Source organism: Cokeromyces recurvatus (genome assembly GCF_025118155.1).
Source record: "Cokeromyces recurvatus strain NRRL 2243 chromosome Unknown BX663scaffold_19, whole genome shotgun sequence".
Classification (NCBI taxonomy): Eukaryota; Fungi; Mucoromycota; class Mucoromycetes; order Mucorales; family Mucoraceae; genus Cokeromyces; species Cokeromyces recurvatus.
The window spans coordinates 60862-76731 of record NW_026251405.1 but is presented as its reverse complement, the minus strand read 5'-3'; the positions used below and the strand labels follow the sequence as shown (position 1 = coordinate 76731).

Below are 15870 nucleotides of genomic sequence, written 5' to 3'. Positions count from 1 at the left end.
ATCTTGGTTTTTTTTTAATTTTCTTGGAACGCTTTTGGTTTGTTATTTTAGTTTTATAAAAAGTAAAGTATGGTGTGTTTCTTTATATTATTAGCTTTTTATTCTTCTAATCAGAGCTTCTAAAAAAAAAACTTTATTTCTCAATCAAAGCTTTTACATACACTAGTGGTGCGATAAGTTATTAAACATGGGTAATAGTCAAATAATTGATATTTATTATATTTTAATCCGCAAAGACTATATCAAATGGAATTCCTTGTTTTTAATATTTTTGAACTACTGAAATAAACTTTTATGCCTAATGTCAAGAGGGGGAGTGGAGGGGAAGAGACGCCTACAAAGTTTCCGGTCAGATATTGGTAACCAAATCAAGAAACATACGCATAAGCAAGAAGATTTAATATTTGTAAATGTAAAGATATTCAGAGACATTTTTACGATTAATGAAAGAAAGATAAAATGCTTTATTTTGTTATATTCGTCTGTTTAGAATACTGAAGATAGTATTTTTTTTTTAAAACATAAAAGGATAGCTTTTGACATAATCCAATTTAATTTTATTTGACATTATCTTTTTCGTTCATATTAACAATAGGCCATCATAATAATATTATCCTAGTTTCTTTCTTCTTTTAACGAAAAGGGAAGGAAGAACGATAACTTCTATAAAGAACCTAGTAGCTATCTTGCACTTAGTCTCACCTATATTTTATCTTTTTCTTCTTTAAGGAAACTATTCAAAGATTGATACAAATTTTAGAAATTTTATTTTAGGATGTCCAGCTAAAAATGCTTTTAACAGAGTATTATTATTTTACCTATAGTTGATATATTTTTAATGTATCAATAATCATCCAAGTATTTTTACAAAGAATACATAAAAAAAACCAAAGACAACTAGCATAAATGAATTATTCATTCATTGCAAGCTTAATATATTAATATGACACTTTTGGTCTTTGCGAGGATTAAAAGTGTTCATTAAATCAAAAGAATACATTCGTATATCAAAGCTTGTAAATTACACCACTAAAAAAGAATTACTTTAAGCTATAAATCAACTTACTCTTATTCAGTATCAATACGCGTTTACTCATAATTCTTTTTTTTTAAGCTTTTTATACATAAGCATACTTGTTTATACCTACTTTATCTGATTGATCTTTTTTTTTTTTTTTTTTTTTTACTCTTTTTCCTTATTAAAATGATACTCTATAATAACCCTAAACTTCCTCTGCCTTAGCTATATTACTGATATATTATTTGCATTAATTCAAAAAAAAAAAAAAAAATCGTACATGATAAATTCTCTTTCTCTTTATGAGCCTTAGGACAGTAGTGATTTAATTTAATAATTGTCTAGACTATTTTCTTTATCATCCCGTTTCCTTTTCTTTTCATATTCTGTCTCTTTTAAAAGAGATCTTGTTTTTATTTTCTATGCTAAAGACATTATACCCTCGCAACGGTTTTTGAATTTCTTTCTTTTTTTTTTTTTTTAAAAAAAAAATACACAATTTGTATTTTAATTAGCTATTTTAGTTTTTCTTTTCCGCCCCTTTTTTTTTCTTCTCCCCTTTTATTTTTCTTTACAATAAAAGTAAGATGAAGATCAATGGAGAAACTTTGTATATTGGTTTTCACCAAGTTCTTTTTTTAATATCTGGGCTTTGTACAACTCTAGGGATTCAATGGTTATTTTATCATGGAGCAGCAAGTAATTTATTAAATTTTTTACATTGTTCATTCACTATGAAGATTAATTAATTAATTATTTTTTTTTTTTTTTAAAAAAAAAGCGGGTGACAGTTATTTAGCGCAATTATCACAATATCTTGGCATGGTTTTAGTCGGTTTAATTATACCTATTTTATTAAAAAATAAAAAAAAGGGCTATAGTCAAGTTAATCAAGAAGAAGAACTAGCAGAAATAGGCCATATCAATATGGTAAGAAGGAAAAATGAATAAATAAATGAAATAATATTCACTTTTTTTTTTCAGGTACAAATAAATCATGATAATATTACAAGTACAGAAACTCATATACCCAATCAAGATATTACATTGTATGAAGAAGGACCTATTTCACATAAATCAGTTATTAAATTGTCTGTATTAGATGTATTTGCTAACTTTTGCGTTACTGTTGGCTTTTCAATCATTGGTAGTGGCGTAAGTAATAAGTCTATAAATGACTGCTTTTTAACATCTTTATTATTATAGATGTATCAGGTTATTTATAGCAGTGTTGTTATCTGGTGTGCTATTTTAAATTGGTTACTTATGAGTCGATCTTTATCTAAATTACAATGGTTTTCTATATTTGGTACAAGTGCTGGTTTAGCTGTTAGTTCAATGGGTAATTTCCCTTTAGATCATCAGTCACCAGTATCTTTATTGATGTTTGGCACTTTAATGACTTTAGGCGGTACATTCTTTTACTGTAAGTAGTGTTGGTAGTAGTAGTAGTGTTGGTAGTAGTAGTGTTGGTAGTAGTAGTGTTGGTAGTAGTAGTGTTGGTAGTAGTAGTGTTGGTAGTAGTAGTGTTGGTAGTAGTAGTGTTGGTAGTAGTAGTAGTAGTAGTGGTAGTAGTAGTGGTAGTATCTCATATACTAATAATCATTATTAGCCTGTGTTTATGTTTATTCTGATTATCTTATGTCACAACAAAGGCCTCCACCATTACCTGCTAGATTATGCTTTTATACAGGTGTTTATACATCATGTATTTCACTTGTTTGGATTTCTATATATACTTTACCTCGATTTAATCAATTAATACATATAAAGGAGTCAACTACAATCGAACATGTATGCTTTATGTATATATTAGTAATAGTGGCTAATGCAACCCATTCATGGAATTATTATGAACTTATTGAACGAACAGGAAGTGTAAGACCCAATCTATATATCCTTTTGAATTGATATAATATCTTATATAATAGTGTCTACTTTATAGGTAGCTACTGGTATTTTGCAAGGTTTAAGAGCAGTTTTAGTTTATGTTATTAGTGATTCATGGTATTGTAAAACAGACCCTGCACAATGTAAGTTATGACAAGTAATTTCTTTTGTTATCCTTCTAATGCTCATCTATTATTAGGCTTTACAATGTATAAAGGAATTGGTTCCATTCTTGTCATTGGTTGTGTGTTATTATTTACTTTAGGACGACATCATAATAATGCACAAAGTATAGATAAAAAGAGCTTAGTTGAATAATAAAACTATTATTTATAACTGATATTTAAATCATTCCAATGAAAAAGAAAGAAAGAAAGGAAAAAGAAAAAAAAAAAAAAAAAAGTAACCTATTTATTTTATTTTACACTCTTTCTTAAATCACATGGCACACTTTTTTATGGCACCATTTTTTGGCATACATTATAATTCGGTTTCGGTTTGGAACAACTGCCGACTTTTGTTATGGCACATTTTTTTTTTTTTTTATTCATGGCAAAAAAGTATGCTATCACATTAAAGTGGCTGTTTATCAAAACACAACTGCCATTTGGATGCAGAATAACGATAAAAGCCTCGCAAGTCACTATAAAGAATACTGTTACAAGCTTCAGAAATCCTTGAAGTGAGAGTTTCTTTCTGTAGAAGTTTCTCCCTCTTGAGCTTGCTCTTGACAACAGACCAGAATTACTTTATTGGATTCAATTCTGGGGAATAGGGGGATATATATATATATATATATACAGCCATAGCCTCGATTGATAACGTATCTTCCGATATCTTCATGCTCATCCATAACATCAAGAACACTCCCAATAAAATTAAAATAATGGTCAATGACAGTACCTGTAGTTTTGATAGCTTTGGATGCACCAGGCAATTCCCGTTTTATTTTTGAGGGAGCCTCATACGGCCACCTTACTTTGACACTGATGACACCAAAAGGTGAAATGGCCTCCCCTTCCCCAATGGCGTCGTTGTCTGTGCCCTTGTTGTGGGCGTTTCGACTATTGCTCTCTCGCCTTTCTTGCGACCAAGCTACTCTTCTTTTCATGTTGATGTGGAATGCCGCTTCATCAATAAAGACACAGTTTCTCTCAAAATCTAGATCCGTCTCTGACCATTTAACTACCCATTCGTATCTCTGCTGGATCTTTTCAGGGGAGTTTCTTTCCGTAGAATAAAAGTATGCTTTTTTTTTTCTGTGATAGAGCGTAATCTTCTGTCATGAACTTGTGAACAGTCGCCCGAGAAACTTTCAGACCATCAAATTGAGTAGTCAAGCCATCTAATGCTTGATCTACTATTGTGGAGGGATTATCATCAAATGTCTGTACAAGGTACTCCTTGTGATTTTCATACAACATTTTCTGTCTTCCTGCTTTTTTTTTTTTTTTAATTTATTCTCAAAATTCTCAACTTCCTCATTATTCCTCTCTTTCTCCTTATCCTCAGGAGATTTTTGTATCTCAAGCTGATCCCTTCTGGAGCCAATTGTATGCCGTTTGGTCAAGGGGATATTTGCTAATTTCGCAGCTTTTCCTGCAGTTAAACCTTTCTCATAAATGTGAAAAAAAAAGAAAATAGATCTTTGACATGACCTTGGTGTCTTTTCCTTGTTTGATCATCTTTAAATCCATTCAGAGTATGACCTTTGCTTTTTACTATTCTTTCCGGCGGCTTCATTTCAGAATGCATTTCAAAGTCAGTGATATCGTCTAAAGGGGCACGCTTCCTCATCCACTTCCATTTGAACCGGTTCACGGTCATTTTCATCCATGGCACCACCCTTTCCGTCTTCAAAAAAAAATATGGAGAGAGACATCGCTTATATATGAAATTTAAAGAAAATAAAAACAATTTCTTTTCATTAAAAGTAAAAGGATGCCATTTTTTTTAAGAAAATTTTTAAACTGTACCAAACTCGATTAAGTTTGTGTGCTAAATCGAATTAGGAAGTGTGCCAAAATGGAAAAAAAAATGTGCCATAAAAAAAAAAAAAAAAAAAAAAAAAAAAAAAGTGTTCCATGTGATTTAAGAAAGAGCGTACTTCATTTTATTTCATTTTATTTCATTTTTCCTTTTGTTGTTTTCAAATGTGTCAAAAGTCTCAATATGAATTTACTCCATTTCAACAATGGGAAATGGCATTCATTTATGCTTTTGCCTCTACTTTCAATCCACAAAAAGAAATCGAACCTAGCTTTTATCCCCTACCAGAGTTTACTCCTCAGGTGCGTGTATAAAATGACCCTTCTTCTTATATTAGATGACACATCTTATAAAAAAAAAATTTAAAGGATTTAGAAGAAGAAATTCAAAAAGAAGAAAGTGAATTAATACATAAAATCATCTGTGCTTCTCTTGGAAATGCTTTAAATCGCAAAAACTATGTTGAGTAAAGTATGCTTTGCATGTGCATATGTATATGTGTATATGTGTATATGTGTATATGTGTATATGTGTATATGTGTATATGTGTATATATGTATATATATATTGTTATCTAATCATGTCTTTTTTTTTTTTTTCTTCATTACATTAGATCATTCAAAAATTCACTACACCAAATTGTAGCAGATAAAATTAAATCATTTGAAATAGATTTAGAAGTGAATCCTTTAAATAAGCAAAATTTTAATTCGTTATCTATTGAACTTAAAGTAAAAATGTCACAAAAAAAAAAAAAAAAAAGTCATGTTGTGTGTTACTTACTTAACTAATCTTCTATAATAAATAGTTATACATTTTACACTCTCTAATAGAATGGCAGTTACAAGATAGCCGAGCTATTAAATCCATTATTGACCACAATAATCAACATACAACAAAAAATCAATCTAATCCTATAAGATCTTCTCCAATTGGTATAGACAGTAAAAAGCGTAAATATTGGCAATTTGGAGGTAAAATGATAGTAGCAGATTTACATATACCCGACCCATAGTATGAAATTAATCAATTTATTTATTTATTTAGAATCTTGTTGGATATGGCGTGAAAAGGCGAATATGAAGGAAAGAAATCAATGGGAAATAGTCTGTAGAAATCGTCAAGAATTAGAAGAATTTGTTTCCTCTTTATCTTCTTCTTCAAATAAATCAGAGAAGGCACTTGTTAAAGTCATTCAAGATGACATTTATGAAATAGCAGATAAAGAAAGACAAAAACGATTACGTAAAGAAAGAGCTGAAATGCGAAAACTGATACCTGTAGAAATTTCAATTACCCCAACTCAATTAAGATCTCGAGGTGATCGAAATAATAGAGTTCGGTATAATTATGATGACGTATATGAACTAGTGGATGAGGATGAGGATGAGGATGAGGATGAATACTATGAAGAGGATAATAAAAGAAGGACAACTGAAGATATCTGTAAGCCTTTACAAGCACCAATCAGATGGAGTAGTCGGTTAAACAGTAATAGACAACAACACATGAATGACAACAATACTGACTTAGTCATAAGTGAAGGTGTGAGTCAGGATCTTACATTATAGATAATAGAGGCTTGTTTATATATATCATATTGCATAAAAATAATAAAATAGGATTCTGTCGTCAATTGCGGAGATTAAATTATTATTATTATTATACAAAAGTAGTGATTGCTTCTTTGGTCCTGCATCCCTTTTTTTTTTTATTGTTATTATCCTATTCGTATACAAGTATATAAACACACACACATATACATACACATATATACATATATATATATATATACGCATATAAATGTTCAGTTGGATAAAAGAAAGAAAAAAGACAATAAAGGCATTATGTGCCATTTTTATTCTATTTTCAACAGTGACAATAGCAGATGAACATGACCATGTGGTAAAATGTTGCTTACATGTTTTTTTTAAAAAAAAAAAATCGCGTCTGAATTATTGAATTATAAATTAGTACAAAGAGGGCGATGAAGTGGTAGTATGGATGAATACAGTTGGGCCTTTGAATAATAGACAAGAAACATATCCTTATTTTCAATTACCGTTTTGTCAAGGCCCACATACTATACAACATCATCATGAAACTTTAGGAGAAGCCCTTCAGGGTATGGATCTTGTCAATTCTGGAATTCCAATTCGCTACTTGAGTAAAATATTTAGAAAAAGATATTTATTATTATTATTATTATTTTTTTTCTAATTTACTTTATTTTCTTAAAAACAAGAAACTGATTCATATCAACCTTATTGTAAAAAGGTACTTGATGCAAAAGATATCGATGTATTAAGATATGCAGTGGATAATCAATATTGGTATACAATGTTTATTGGTAAATAATAAGGGAGATTAGGAGGAATTCAAAAAAAAAAAAAATATATTAATTGGGTATGATAAATAGACGATTTGCCGTTAAATGGTGTTGTAGGCGGAAATGTTAATGAGGGTAAAGAAGATTCCCAAATTACACAAGATCCACATTTTAAACCACTTTATGTTTATACACACAAGAGTTTTACATTTGAATACAACAAAAATCAAGTAAGAAGAGAATATAATAAATTATAATCAGCGAGTAATAGAAGAATACTTACATTTTTTTCTTGAAAAAAAAAAAAAAAAAAAAAAAAAAAAAAAAAAAAAAAAAAAAGATTATTTCTGTTAGTTTACAGCATGCTGCACCTGTCGAGTTAAAATATAATCAAAAATCATTAGAATTAACCTTCACATATTCAGTTGATTGGAACCCTACAGAAGTTGCATTTCAGGATCGGTTTGATAGTTTATTAGAGACAGATTTCTTTGAACATAAAGTAATAGAATGATTCGTTTTTTTTTTGTTTTCTTTATAAAGAACTGTATGCTAATTCTATTTCTTCTTTTTTTAAAAAAAAAGGTGCATTGGCTTTCTATTTTTAGCTCATTTATGATGGTGCTATTTTTGACTGGTCTTGTGTCAGTTATTCTTTTAAGAACTATTAAACGTGATTTTACAAGATATGATCGTGAAGAAGGCCTTACAGACTTTGTAATGATTACTCTAATGAATATAATCTTACTAGCTTTATATTTATATGCTTTATTTTATTTTGTAGGATCGGGATTTAGGTGACGAATATGGTTGGAAACAAGTTCATGGTGATGTCTTTCGTCAACCTCCTCGCCTTATGTTAATGTCAGCTCTGATGGGTACTGGATCTCAACTTGTCATTTTAGCAGCTGTGGTTATCTTGTATACTATATTAGGTGATTTATATGCTGAACGTGCAACTATTCTCACCGCTACTATTTTCTTGTATGCTCTTACTTCATTTGTGGCTGGATATACGAGTGCACGATACTATGCTAGATATGGAGGCAAAGATTGGGTAAAAACTGTAGTCATGACAGCTTGTTTATGGCCAGGTGCTGTCTCATGCATTGGTGGTTTTATTAATGCTTTAGCTATCTTTTATTCGAGTTCACGAGCAATCTCTTTTTATACTTTATTATCTATCGTTGCTCTCTGGATCTTTTTATGTTTCCCCTTAACTTTACTTGGTACAATTGTCGGTCGTAATTGGGGCAGTCAAACAGATTTCCCTTGTCGCGTGAATCCAATCCCAAGACCTATTCCTGAAAAAGTATGGTATGCTGAGCCTTTAATGATTGTCGCCATGGGTGGTATTTTACCTTTTGGTTCTATCTTTATTGAAATTTATTTCATCTTTACTTCCTTCTGGACATATAAGATTTATTATGTTTATGGATTTATGTTCTTGGTCTTTATTATCATGCTAATTGTTAGTGCTTGTGTTTCTATCGTAAGTACTTACTTTTTGTTGAATTCTGAAGATCATCGCTGGTAATACATACTATATAAATATATATAAAAATGTGTGTGTGTGTGTGTGTGTGTGTGTATGTATATATATATATATATATGTATATATAAACTAACAAAAAAAATTTCCTTTTTTCAAGGCATTGGGTTAGTTTTATGACATGCGCCTCTACAGCAGGTTATATCTATATTTACTCTATCTATTACTTTTTTATGAAGACAAAGTAAGCGAGTTATATTTACTTTACGTATTAGGAGGGGAGGGGATTGAAGGTGTATATGTAATCTTTTTTTTTAATTTAGGATGACAGGCATGTTTCAAACTAGTTTTTATTTCGGTTATACAGCCCTTTTATGTTTGGGTATATTTTGTATGTTAGGTATGTCGAACTATAAGTCAATATATAATAAAGACAAAAGAAAAAAAAATATTAAGTATATAAAATTATATTATAGGTTTTGTTGGTCATACGATTGCGAGTCAATTTGTTCGTAAAATATATCAAAATGTTAAAATTGACTAAGAAGATTTATTAATATATTGAAAATCTATCCCCCTTTTTTTTTTTTTTACACATAATAAAAGTAAATTGCAAATAGTGAAGAATGCACTATTATAGCAAAGTTAAATCAGCATACACACACATAAAGATATATATATGCTTTACTTTTTTATTATTATTATTATTATTAAGTAAATTTAATATATTAAAGAAAGTCTCTCTCTCTATACATAAGCATGTTGTAAAAAGAATATATGATGAATATGTATAAATTAAGGTATAAAAAAAAAGAATAAAAATACATTTAAACAGAAAACTCCTCTAATGATGATGCTGCAATAGATAATTCATTTTTGTTTCTTTTTGTATATGAACGACTACTGCCTCTAGATAAAGTAGGCGAATCGCTTTCATTATCTGATTGAATTGATTTTAGTAAATTTTCAGCCAAGATTACAATTGATTCACTCTTCTGTATTCGTTTTTCACGTGGAGTTAAAGACTTTTCTTGATTTCTATTACGTCTACTACTTGTGTCTATATTTCCTTCTCTCAATTTATCTAATAGATTATCCATGATGTTCTTATCTTCATCCATTCCTAATTGATTTGCTGTATCATTAAAGTAAAAATTAGGGAAAATATACAAAAAAAAAAAAAAAAAAAAAAAAAAAAAAAAAAAAATTATCATCATTATATTACCATCACTGGTATCAACACCACGAAGTCGTTGTGCCTTTATTTTCTCTATGCGTGCTTCCTCAGCTCGTCTTGCCTTTTCCATAGTTTCAAGCTTCTTTTTAGCAGATACATTATCGCTCATAGCACGCTATAAATAAATAAATAAATAAATATGATATTTATATATTAAAATTATTTACCTCCCAACTTGATGTAAATGTCTTGAAGATGCCAAAGAATTCATCTGGCTTCATTTGATCAGGATTTTCACCATAGTAGCTTACAACATCTCTGTAAGCTACATCCATAGATGTATATCTAACTTCAAGTTCTTCAAACTTTTCAATCGCTTCATTTCTGAAGTTTCTCATTATTTGTGCATAATTGTCGCCTTCTTCTGTATTTTCGTCCTCATCTTCTGTTTCTGGATAATGATTATCTAGTTCCTGTATTAATTTCTGTAGACCCACACGAATTTCATTATACTCTTTAACCATATCTTGTAACGTAACTATAGAAAGAGTAATAATTAAAAAAAAAATAATAACACAATATATATATATATATATATACCTTTGCAAGCATTGCCACTTTCTTGAAGATCATCCAAGAAATGATGAAGACGAGGGATTTTAGATTCAACAGAATCCACCAAGAAATGAAGTAAAGTAGTATTGCTCTCTGTTCCTTTAGTATCAACCAACTATGAAATATATTAGATTATTTCCTATTTTTTTTTATCTAAAAAGATTTTTTTTTTTTTACCTTGTTGATGCTTGCTATACGAATACCAAAAGCGCCTCCTTGAAAAGTAGTTCCATTCATAAAGTTGCCCATAACTAGAATGAACTTTTTTTTTTTTTTTTTTTTTTAGATAATTGTGCTTAAATACATATTTATATTCGGCAGATTACCTTTAATAACTCTTTGAATGCTTTTGACTCTTTCAGGGCAATAGAAGCTTCCAAGACAGATTTCATATTCTAAATATATATCCTTATTGGGTCAATATAATTTCTTTAAGAAAAAAGGGGAAAAAAAATACAAACTTACTCGAGATAACTGTTGATGTTTCTCTGCAAATGTAGCACGGAATAGCATATTGTCTATTCTTTCCTTATATCGATCAATTTTTAACATCTATTAAAAGAGAAAATATATATATATATATATATAAGCCTTTTGGTTTTATACATACATAATATCACCTAAAATTTACCTCAACGCAGAAGCTGTCAGGTTTGGATAATTGCTCCAACTCTTCCTCTGAGGCACTCTTAACAAATACAGACAGTTTGCCTTGTTCTTCTGCTGTAGGTACATTAGCTTGCAAATGAATCAAAAGATTTTCTGTAAGGATATCATCTTCTACAGCTAAAATTGCTTTTCGAACCTCTTCAAATGTATAACGTTTCAATTTTGAAAGTAAAGCGATGTTAATATTATATGCCTTTTTAGGATCTAAGATACGAATTTCTTGTCTCTTCTCCTTTATCACTCGTTTCTTGCTTTGAATCACCTTTTGCGCGAATAATTCTTCAATAGAATTAAAGATTCCTAACTCATCAAGTTCATCTTCTAATGCCATTTCATCAATATCATCAGATCCCCAAATTGTTTTGCCCACAAAGTTGGCTTGAAGTTTAGTCCATTGAAGTGCCCTTGTCTTCACATTAGGCTGATGACGAATCACTTTACGAGTTGGTGCAGAAGGTGCAACTGGGGCATTCAATGTTCCAGGAAGAGGTGGGGGTGGAGGTGGTACTGCATTAGAACCAGGTGGTGGAGGTGGCGGTGGGGGTGGTGGGGGTATTTGACCATTTGAAAAAGAAGATGGCGGTGGTGGGGGTGGAGGAGGAGGTGGGGGTGGTATAGTTCCATTAGTCATTGGCGGTGGTGGTGGCGGTGGCGGAGGTGGAGGTGGTATAGCTCCATTAGTCGTTGGTGGTGGTGGAGGTGGTGGCGGTGGTGGGGGAGGAGATGGTATATTTTGGTTTTCTGATTTTTCAGATTGTAATGTTGATAATGATATTTGTGGTGGTGATGGTATATCAGTAGGTGGTTGATTATTTACAGTTTCGTTTGAAACATTATTTTGTTCGTCTGATTGTATCAATTGTTTTGAAGGCTTAAAATTAGGTTCAGAGGAGTTAATAGTGGTAGTTGATTTGTCAGCAGAGGAAAGTAGAGTTGAATTATCCTTATTGCTTTGCTTTTTCAATTTAAGTTCCAATTCTGCAGCCAGTGCACTAATTGGTTTATCGGAATAATCTTCTGGTATGTTATTTGAAATCTCATTAGATTCTTCACTTAAAAGTTGATCTACTTGGTCTTTAAGCTCGATACTCATCTTTATGCCATCTTTATTATCATTATTAAGTTCTGCTGAAGAGGCATCAGATAACCAATTCTTTCTTCCGCCAGAAACAGGAACACGGCGAGTTGATCCAATTAGAGGAGCTGTTCCAGGAATAACAAATTCAGTCGGTCCACCACTAAGTTGTCCTAGTAGAGATGCTTTGAAACTATCTGACAATCCCTCTGCTCGGGGAATATACTCCTTTGATAATACGACAATAAGTATCTGATTATTCTTTACAAGTGTTTTTTTTTTCATTATTCCTTTTTCAGTTTATTACTTACTTCTTCATTTTGTCCTGGTTTTCCTTCTAAAATGGCTTGTGCTTTTAGACGATCGTATGCCTTCGTCACTTCCTCTCTACCTAACACAAAGTGGCCATTTTGGTCATCTTCAACAATTCCATCTTTACGATTAGCATCGATCGCTTTTGTATAAATCTGCCTTAATTGTTGATCTAGAGCTGCAATATTCATTTCATATTCATGTTGAATATCCTTCAATTTCCGTTGTAGGGTAGATATAGTATGACGTGACATACGTAATAAATCCTCCAGCGAGTTTGTTTTATCTCGCAATATACCGATCAAACCATCCTCTTTTAAATTAATTTCAGTTTCAAGTTCCTGTTTCTCTTTAATAGCTTTTTCATACATTTTTTTTGTTTCTTCCGCCTCCTTTAGGGCAGCATTTAACTGATCTTGTTCGGCAAATTTATCAATCAGCATACCAACTGACCAAACCACACCTGATCCTGAAAAACTATCATTTTCAATTCCTTTTCGATCCATTACAACTTGTGTAATTAACTTGTCTATAATTTGGAAATAACGAACTCTAATGTGTGTGTGTGTGTGTTTTGGGGAGGGGTTATTAAATATATTTACGCAACACTAATTTTTATTTTTTATTTTTTTTCCTACTTACTGAATATCACCTTGAGCTTGTACCATAAGAAGATGTTGAAGTGCACTTAAGAAAAAGTTATAACTTCGAGTACCCTCTACTCTTTCCAAAATACGTTCAAAACAAGCACGAGGATCATTCATACTGGTCAGCATAGTTTCATTATAAATGTCCATAATCTCATCCACATCATTTTCGCACATTTGCCTATAGATATTGATATGGCGTTTAAGTTGCTCGTTATTAAATTGCATCATTTTTTCCATAATCGAATCTAATCCACTCGCATTCAACTGATTACGAAGATGAACACGAATCTCAACATCTTCAATAACTGTAACGAGAGAATTGACTAACATCATATTGGATAAAGCAAAATCACTTAAATGACTATCGGGTGCACCACTTCCTGCTAATCGTTTCACATCTTCACTTGCACCTACTAAGCTTCCCATCTTTCCTCTTCCATCTAATGTTGCTTCTAATAACTTTAACCAGGCATCAAATCTACCAAATTCACCAAGATGTTCACTTAATTTATCTAAGCCCTTGAGTACAATATCTTGCCCCTTTGGTAAATCGACATGGCATACAAAAGCTAAAATTTCGCAGACTAATTTTCGTGTTTGAATAGGAGGTGATACAAGCGATAATACAATACGAAAAACGCATTGAGGATGTGAAATAACTTCTCCGGCGCCCCACTAAAAAAATAAATAAATAAATAGATAGATAGATAAATAAACTAGCTGATACTAAAACAAAAAACAAAAAAAAAACAAAAAAAAAAAATACTCAACTCTATTATTAATTAATGATTTAAAGCATTTTAAAATTTCAGCTTCCATCTGCAAGTCCGATTCATTTCTACCAAAAAAAAAAAAAAAAAAAAAAATCAGTTTTTTTCATAACACAAATAAATTAAAATCCCCTTACTTTTGATCCCTTATATTGATCACATCAAGAACGCTTGTGATAATTTGTATGCCTTTCAGTTCTATAAACTTCCTCACCCAGCTTAAAGACATTGTTCTTAAACTTACGGCTAAATGGGCAATTAGACGTGGAGTGACACCTTTCGTATCGGGTTCCGATAATTTTTCAATATAAAACTCAGGAGAATTTTTGTCTACTGAAGTTATTGGAGTAGAATTATGATGATGATTCTCTTTATTTGAGTTATTTCCAACATTAGTACTAGCAGATGAAGAATTCAGTGTATTCAAATTTGAAAAGTTGGCTTGCTTATCTTGGGATATCATCAACCATTTCTTTTCAGTTGAAAAGTCTAACATAACTGAACGTGCTGCATTATCACGAATACCTCTTCGTGTCTACATGCATATACGTATATAAAATTACATAAATACATATTTATTAATTTTTTTTTAATTCATTTATATTTTGCATACCAGCATTTTTTCAAACATGTCTTCTATCTCTGCTTCACTATATCCATTATAATCTACTAAACTTTTATGAGAATTTACTGTTATCAGATTCAAAAAAAAAAAAAAAAAAAAAAAAAAAAGAGAGAGAGAGAAAGAAAGAAAGAAAGAAGGATAATTAATATGTAGGAAATTTGATGAAACTATAAAAACTTACGTCGATTGCTACTTATGCTTACGTTGGTAAGATAGGATCCATCATTTGAAATGGAGGAAGATCGAGAAGAATAATTCCAGGAAGTGGAAGGAGGAAGTGAATTTTTTTCACCAGGTGTTGAAGTATGTCTTGGTAAACTAGGTATTAAAGTTGAATCCCCTTCTTTCCTTTTATTCTTCTTTGTTATACTAAATATCTCCATAAAAAAAAAAGATAAAAGTTTTATGAAGAAGGAAAAAAAAAAGTGAAAAGGAAGAAGTTATTGAAAGTACAATAAAATGTATTTATTAGGAATTTCATTAATTTGAGGGAAAAAAAAAAAAGTCGGCTTCTTAAAATTGTTACTGAAAACATTTATTTTAAAAGCTTTGTTCAATTTCATTATTATACTTTAAATTAAGACACTGTCAGTATTTCAGACGAATTAAAATTAAATTTTAAATATTAAACTAACCTTTTTTGGACAAAAAGAGAGAGAATAAAGTTTGGACTCAAGAAATTAGATTTTAGACAAATATTATATGAAGATATCTTGAACTATTTTTCTTTTTCTTTTTCTTTTTTTGTACATCATAAGCTACCATACGACATATTTTTTTTAATTATCACCATTAACCGTAGATACTTTCCTTTATATATAGAATTTACCTTTATAATCATTTTTGTCGACGTGTCCTGCTTCATAGCAGTTCTATCTATATGTAATTTATCAGGAATTATATACATATATTATTAAGAGCTTCTAGCCTTTGAACGGATCATTTATGTCCTCTGTCAGCCTTCTTTCGTTGAAAATCAGTTTTTTTCTTTTCCCCCTTTTCAAACGGTGTTTTTGAGTATGTTGAAGATTTTGTTAGAGTTAATAAAAAGAAGAAAAGAAACGTAAATTGAATCAATCCTCTCTGATATCTTAAGGTTGGAGTCGTCTTATGATGTATAGTTTATTTCGAAAGCTCCCCTTAACTTATACTACATTTGATGTACTTTATATATATAAAATGATACCAGCCTGTGTATAATTGATAAAGTATTTACGTGATATTTGATTAAGCTTTCTTTTTAAAATCATTAAATTGAT

General features: G+C 30.6%; 4 protein-coding genes across 4 annotated transcripts; 3 read left to right on the top strand and 1 right to left on the bottom strand.

Moving 5' to 3' along the window:
• Nucleotides 1-1561: 1561 nt before the first annotated feature.
• BX663DRAFT_112373 (uncharacterized protein) lies at nucleotides 1562-3262 on the top strand. The gene is made up of 5 exons (XM_051521495.1): nucleotides 1562-1717; nucleotides 1800-1948; nucleotides 2003-2173; nucleotides 2234-2444; nucleotides 2631-3262. Exons 1-5 carry the CDS (start codon nucleotides 1606-1608, stop codon nucleotides 2927-2929), a joined length of 942 nt encoding a protein of 313 aa, XP_051381093.1. The 5' UTR covers nucleotides 1562-1605; the 3' UTR covers nucleotides 2930-3262.
• A 1787-nt stretch (nucleotides 3263-5049) lies between these two features.
• On the top strand, nucleotides 5050-6555 carry BX663DRAFT_514933 (uncharacterized protein). The gene is made up of 5 exons (XM_051528363.1): nucleotides 5050-5199; nucleotides 5266-5363; nucleotides 5511-5628; nucleotides 5706-5871; nucleotides 5945-6555. The coding sequence occupies exons 1-5, from the start codon at nucleotides 5062-5064 to the stop codon at nucleotides 6466-6468; spliced, it is 1044 nt and encodes a 347-aa protein (XP_051381092.1). The 5' UTR covers nucleotides 5050-5061; the 3' UTR covers nucleotides 6469-6555.
• BX663DRAFT_457194 (uncharacterized protein) lies at nucleotides 6507-9319 on the top strand. Its single transcript, XM_051523877.1, has 10 exons — nucleotides 6507-6802; nucleotides 6872-7064; nucleotides 7143-7247; nucleotides 7317-7456; nucleotides 7567-7728; nucleotides 7812-7943; nucleotides 8011-8759; nucleotides 8879-8962; nucleotides 9042-9118; nucleotides 9195-9319. Exons 1-10 carry the CDS (start codon nucleotides 6701-6703, stop codon nucleotides 9260-9262), a joined length of 1812 nt encoding a protein of 603 aa, XP_051381091.1. The 5' UTR covers nucleotides 6507-6700; the 3' UTR covers nucleotides 9263-9319.
• Nucleotides 9320-9455: 136 nt separating this feature from the next.
• On the bottom strand, nucleotides 9456-15113 carry BX663DRAFT_514923 (uncharacterized protein). Its single transcript, XM_051528362.1, has 14 exons — nucleotides 14793-15113; nucleotides 14600-14676; nucleotides 14124-14521; nucleotides 13988-14054; nucleotides 13209-13891; nucleotides 12566-13118; nucleotides 11142-12482; nucleotides 10976-11062; nucleotides 10837-10905; nucleotides 10688-10771; nucleotides 10496-10625; nucleotides 10123-10433; nucleotides 9944-10070; nucleotides 9456-9853 (listed from the first exon to the last, which is right to left on the bottom strand). The coding sequence occupies exons 1-14, from the start codon at nucleotides 14992-14994 to the stop codon at nucleotides 9546-9548; spliced, it is 4437 nt and encodes a 1478-aa protein (XP_051381090.1). The 5' UTR covers nucleotides 14995-15113; the 3' UTR covers nucleotides 9456-9545.
• Between the last annotated feature and the right edge of the window lie 757 nt (nucleotides 15114-15870).